Source organism: Sporisorium graminicola, chromosome SGRAM_1 (genome assembly GCF_005498985.1).
Source record: "Sporisorium graminicola strain CBS 10092 chromosome SGRAM_1, whole genome shotgun sequence".
NCBI lineage: Eukaryota > Fungi > Basidiomycota > Ustilaginomycetes > Ustilaginales > Ustilaginaceae > Sporisorium > Sporisorium graminicola.
The window spans coordinates 2420139-2426138 of record NC_043719.1 but is presented as its reverse complement, the minus strand read 5'-3'; the positions used below and the strand labels follow the sequence as shown (position 1 = coordinate 2426138).

The 6000-nt window shown below is 59.5% G+C and overlaps 3 protein-coding genes across 3 annotated transcripts; 2 read left to right on the top strand and 1 right to left on the bottom strand.

The window, feature by feature from the left end:
* Nucleotides 1–289: 289 nt before the first annotated feature.
* On the top strand, nucleotides 290–1582 carry EX895_000860 (uncharacterized protein; the record flags this gene model as incomplete). Its single annotated transcript, XM_029881461.1, has 1 exon — nucleotides 290–1582. One exon carries the CDS (start codon nucleotides 290–292, stop codon nucleotides 1580–1582), a length of 1293 nt encoding a protein of 430 aa, XP_029742847.1.
* Nucleotides 1583–2644: 1062 nt separating this feature from the next.
* On the top strand, nucleotides 2645–4711 carry EX895_000859 (uncharacterized protein; the record flags this gene model as incomplete). Its single annotated transcript, XM_029881460.1, has 1 exon — nucleotides 2645–4711. One exon carries the CDS (start codon nucleotides 2645–2647, stop codon nucleotides 4709–4711), a length of 2067 nt encoding a protein of 688 aa, XP_029742846.1.
* Nucleotides 4712–5034: 323 nt separating this feature from the next.
* On the bottom strand, nucleotides 5035–5955 carry EX895_000858 (uncharacterized protein; the record flags this gene model as incomplete). Its single annotated transcript, XM_029881459.1, has 2 exons — nucleotides 5035–5076; nucleotides 5197–5955. The coding sequence occupies 2 exons, from the start codon at nucleotides 5953–5955 to the stop codon at nucleotides 5035–5037; spliced, it is 801 nt and encodes a 266-aa protein (XP_029742845.1).
* Between the last annotated feature and the right edge of the window lie 45 nt (nucleotides 5956–6000).

Sequence of the window (6000 nt, the reverse complement as noted above, 5' to 3'; positions counted from 1 at the left end):
GCAACGTACGACGCTCTGACACTGCAGACCTCGAACTCGTCAGCTTAGCCGTTTCAACAGCTCGAGCATCCCACCACCCCCCGATCCTTTTAGTTTGCAACTTTGCAACCATGGTTTACTAATCTTGCAGCTTCAGTCGTCTTCGAGAGCTCCTGACACGGCTTCGTCCAATCATCGCCATCCATCTAGCCTTACTTGACTCTGGTCCCAGACTGCCGCTGAGACACGGCAGCTGCCCTCCCCCGCTACATCCCCTTTCTCTTTCCCTCTTCGTTGCACACATTCCACCATGGTGACCAGAATACCGTTCGAGGCGGGCCCAAGCTATACCTCTTCGAACTACTTTGATCTTTCCCCTCGACGCTCGCTCAACCCGGCATGCCGCGACGTGCAAGCCGCGCTCTCGTCCTTCCGCTTCTCGTCCAGCACACTCGAGAGCCCCTCAAGCGACGCCATCCCAGCAAACGTCGCGTCGGAGGATGACGAATACGTAGAGCCCTCGTGCTCGCTCAACTCCAACAGCCGCAGACCCAGTGTGCAGAGGACCTCGAGTGCGCCAGAGCCATCGTCGTCCAAGTCGACGCTGTTCGTAGAGCCCATGGGGCCCACCATGCTGCGTCCTTCCCTGGCGCGTTCTTGCTCCGAGAGCCGTGCCTCCGGCGTCTTGGAGCGCCGACGTCACAAGATCACCTCGAAAAGCAACTCACTGCCATCGACGCTCATCCTCGATTTCACAAACCTCCCCATGACCATGGGCGCAGGAAACCTCGGTCTTTTGCGGGCCGCTCGCAAAGCTATTGCAGAACCATCTGGCTTTGATTGGGACCGTGCAGCAACCTCTGCGCCGCCAAGTTCCTTCAAACCGCGGTTTGTCGCACTGCAGGAGCAAAAGTCCAGCGTCAACAGCACGCCCGTTCGACCTGAGAAAACGGCCGTCACCGTGTCGCTACCCGCATCGACGACGGCATCCACTTCAACATCGCCGCAATCGCCGCGAGTCTCGGTTGGGCTGCCTACGTCGCGCTCCTGTGCCGCGTCCTGCTGGAGCAAATGTGCCTCTGCTTCCAATGAGTCGGAATGGGACTGGGCTTTGGCTGGCACCGCGCGAGCAACGCACGAGGCGATGCGCTTTAGTGCTTTCAAGGAGAAGAGGGAGCCGGTGCACGACATCTGGCAGCAGTTGCCCGACTGGGTCAGCCGTCGCTCGTCATTGGGCGGACGCGATGCCGACTTGTCGCTGCGCGGGCCGGGGCTGTACAACCCTTTCGGTCCTGCTAAGTCGGCCAAAGACCAAGCAGAAGCAAGCGCAACCGCAAGTTTAGTGGCAGCCGCCGCCGCCGCCACCTCGGCAGCCATGTCGCTCTCACTCTCGAACCAGAGTCCGCGCAACAGCATCTCGGGGCGTGGACGTGTTGTCCAGTCCAAGGTTTCGGTGCACGTTCCTTACCGCGTTCTCGAAGAGATGCCGCCGCCGCAAGAGCTCTCGGTCTCGCCTCGCGCTTCATTTGTTGGCGCTCGCAGGCCTTCCTTGAGTCCAAGCCGATCTCAAAGCGTAGAGAGGGTTGCAGCTGCGATTGCTTAGATCGCAGATCCGGCCTAGCTTCCCTTCAACTCGCGCTGCTTGCCCTTTTGCTTGTCAGACCTGACTACAGCACAGTCTTTTTCATGCATGCGTGGGCTCCTTCACATACCCCGTAGCAGGCCCTTCCTCTGCATAGCCCGTTGGTCGACAATGTCCCAACCGCATCATCATGTTTTGTCCCGGTCCACGCTTGTCTCTTTCTAAGTCCTTGACCCTCCCCTGCATCCTGTATTACTAGCCACAGTATAACGCATAATTGAACCACGTCTTTGTTCCGCCGTCGGCATTTCGAGCGATTCACTTATCACCTTGTGTTACAGAGTATCTGGATCGATGACGAGAGCGTTTGACTATCCCGAACCGTGTCTCGAGGTCTCTACGACGTCTGATGCAGGCTCTCCGGCTGTTCCGTTGGCAGGTCAAGGAGGAAGCGGAAAGCAAATGTCAAGTGCACATCAGGTCACCATCGGATGTACAATAAATAGGGTCGTGGTTGGCTCTGAATCTGGGCTGAATGAAGGATCCGACTCGGATCCGGCCGTTTCTGTCTCCAACGCGTCTGCTTCCTCGCGGATTCTTCCGGCCACCGTTTTGTTTGCAGCAGAGGCGTGTTAAGATCTCGATTGACGGGCGGAGCTCTGTGATCGTGAAGGCGCTTTCTCGAATTTAGCTGAGAAATGCCAATTTCGAACCGAAATGGATTGGAATCGCCTATACTGCTGCTGCTGCTGCTCTTGCTCTGCTAGAGAGGCTTGCTCTCGCGCCCGATCCATCTAAACGTACAGAGCGGAATGAGGACATTTCTTCTTGAAATCAGCATTTGGGCGGCACGAGAGCCTGTCTCTGGCGACAGTTGCTAAGCTCGACTCTGTCCTTTGGCCTGTTCGAGCGAGCAATCGTCGGTCCTCCACAAGCCAAGTCTTCCAGATCGTTGCAACTCGCTTCATCCATCGCAGCCCCGCTCCGTCGACTCATCCCTCACACACCACCTACCTACATCGACCGCCGACTCTCTTTGCTCCTACTGCATCTCGTCGGAATACGTTTTCACAACGGGTCGTCATGATGAACCGCGCCGCTGCTCTGCGTAGGGCTTCCGCACTCGGCCCTGCGTCTGCTGCTCGCTCCCGCAGCGCTGCTGCCGCTGGTGGTGTCCGATCATATGCTACTGGTGCGGATGCTGGCTCAAGATCCGTCACCGGTCGCTTCCTGCTATACAGCACCGTCGGTGCCACGCTCTTTTACGGCATCTCCACCGTGGCAGCGCTCAACAACGACCGATACAACCACTTTTTCGTAGAGAGCATCCCAGGCGGCGAGCGCATCATCGACTACCTCGACACACACGATGTCGGCCAGGAGATCAAGAACATCAACCTCGGAGGCTATGGCGACAAGGCGATCGACGTGACCAAGACCGCGTACGACAGCGTCAGCGGCGCAGTGGGCCGTGTTCTCAGCGGCGATGCGGGTGCAAGCGAGAGCACGGGCGATGAGCGCGATGCTCGTCTCAGAGTCGCCGAGGCTCGTGACATGGCGAAAGCGGAAGCAGACAGGCTTGCGCAGAAGGCCAAGGCAGGTGCCAAGAAAATCGAAGATGAAGCCGAGAGTGCGCTCAAATCCGTCCAGGACAAGACTTCGGAGCTCGTCAACCGCGCCAAAGCGGCTGCTTCAAAGGCAGAGGCCAAGGTGCGCGGCGAAGCTGCCGATGCTAAACAGGACGGCCGGAACGTGATCCAGCGCGCCGTTGACAGCGTCCAGGTCATGACCGACATTGGCGCCAACACCAAAGCCGCTCCTTCCAAGAGCGCTGCGCCTGGCAAGGGCCCCAAGGAAGAGGTCAAGCAGACCTACACTGGCGAGCTCCCTGTCAACCACGAGCCTCCTGCGGGCTACGCCGCCCCTCGTCGTGACCGAGGTCTGCAGGCACCCGACTCGGGCGCTGCCCGTCTGCGCCCTGACCCCCAAGCGCCCAAGCTGCCTCTGCTCGCCCCATCCATCAAGAGCCTTTCTGGGTCCGAGCCCATGATCGCTCAGCTTGCGGGAACCATCGATGAGCTCACCACGTTCCTCAAGGAGACCCCCTCGTCGGGCGCCAAGGCCAAGGGCGTGCTCGAGAACGCTCAGGTCGACCTCGAGCAGTTGAGCCAGCGTCTCGAGACCATCAAGCGCGAAGAGGCCAAGCGTGTCGAGAACAGCTTGGCAGCGCAGGCCAAGCGATACGAAGCGCAGATCTCGCAGCAGTCGCAAGAGGCGGCTAACAAGCTATCGACGCGTGAGTCGGACTGGCAAAAGTCGTTTGAGGAGGAGCGTGCCAAGCAGATGGAGCAGTTCAAGGAGAAGCTCGAGAAGGAGCTTGCCACGCAGAGCCAGATCATCAATGAGAGGCTCAAGGAGGAGGTTATTGCGCAGGGCATTGAGCTGCAGCGACGATGGATGAAGGACATCAAGGCCAAGGTGGAGGAGGAGCGTGGCGGGCGTCTGGCCAAGCTTGACGAGCTGGCTACGGAGCTCAAGAGTCTCGAGAAGGTGAGCTTGGACAACAGCAGTGTGTTGGAGGAGAATGTGTCGGTGCATACGCTGTGGACGGCCGTGCGAGCCGTGCAGCATGCGCTCGACGATACCTCGGCTTCCAAGCGTCCGTTTGCCGAGCAGCTGCGTGTGCTCAAGGGCACCTCCAAGGCGCGCGACGACCCCGTGCTCTCGGCCGCCATCGAGGCACTCGACACCAGTGGAGCCGCGGACACGGGCGTCGAGTCGTTTGTAACGCTCAAGCAGTGGTTCGACAACAAGGTGGGCCCGCGTGTGCGTCAGGTCTCGCTCGTGCCCTCCCCGGAGACGGCGGGCGTGCTCTCGCACCTCGCCTCGGCTGCGCTCTCGCCCATCCTGTTCCACAAGAAGGGCCTTGTGCCGGGCGAAGACGTGCCCTCGGTCATCGCAAGGGCCGAGTACTACCTCGACCGCAAAGACCTCGACTCGGCCACGCGCGAGCTCAACCAGCTCAAAGGCTGGCCCAAACTGCTCGCTGCCGACTGGCTCGCCGCCTCGCGCAAGCGCCTCGAGGTGCAGCAGGCGCTCGACGTGGTACAGACCGAAGCCAGCTTGGCTTCGCTCATGGTTTCCGCCTGATCTTTTCGCCGGCATTGCGTTGCGTTGCGCAACGTCGCCTTTTCCTAGATGTGCGTATCCTGATCGATTGCGAAACAAAAAGTCATTTCCCTTCTCACTGTGTGCTGTTTCGTCGAAATGGTCGGCGTTCATCGGGCTGTCTGACGACTCAAGTGTGAACGCAGCTGGGTGAGCCGTGCATCTCATCGCGGCCAGTTGGCCGTTGAACCTGAACTACACTCGACTGGGAGGAGCCAATGGTGGGACGCTGTGAAAAGGTATTCGAAGATTATCTGGCCGAGCAAAAGAACCGCGCTCTACATGTGCGCATTCACGGGGCGAGATCAGGCGAACTCGGGGACGCAGTGCTTGCCTGGTCCGTATGGCTGTTGGTGATCGGAGCGGAGAGAGTGTCAAACGGAAAGCAAGAGGAGTCAGTCCAAAGGTGTCCCGGGCAGGGAATGGGAGGTCGTTTGGGCAATGCTGCGATGGAGCGAGAAACATACTTCTGAAGTGAGAGCAGTTCGGCCGGAAGCGGGCTCGGACGAGTGACGACCGGATTGCGGGCCGGGCTTGACCTTTTCGCCGTTGGAGAGCTTCTCGATGATGTTGACCATGCTTTCTGGGGTCAAGTCCTCGTAGAAGTCGTCGTTGATCTGGATCATGGGAGCGTTGGCACAGGCGCCGAGACACTCGACCTCGACCAACGTGAACTTCTTGTCCTTGGTCGTCTGGCCGGCCTTGATGCCCAGCTTACCCTCGAGCGCCTCGAGGATCTTTGTCGAGCCACACCCGCCGAGCATGCATGGGGTGGTGGTGCAAAGCTGCAAAAAGTACTTGCCCACCGGTTCGCGGTTGAACATGGTGTAGAACGTAGCCACCTCATACACGCGCATGGGCGGCATCTCGAGCAGCTTGGCCACGTAGTTCATGACGGAGATCGACACCCAACCCGAGTTCTGTCGTTGGCCCAGGTCGAGCAATGGGATCACCGCCGCCTTCTTGTACTGCGCCGGGTAGTGCGAGATGATCTCCTGCGCCATCTTTGCGTTCTCCTCATTAAACTCGAACGGGATGTCTGGGTTGTTGTAGTCCGTGTTGCGGTGGACGAAGAGCGCATCCGAGGATCGAGCGGCGGAGGTGGTGAGAGATCGGCTGGCGGTGCGCGAAGAGCTGCTGGCCACCGCAGCGACCAGGTTGGATCGTGCCGCAGCGCCTGCGACAGATCGCAGGAGCGAGCGCGAAGACGTACGAAGAGCAGCCATATCGGTAAAAGAACGACCAAAGGGAGGGTGTGAGGATGATGATGA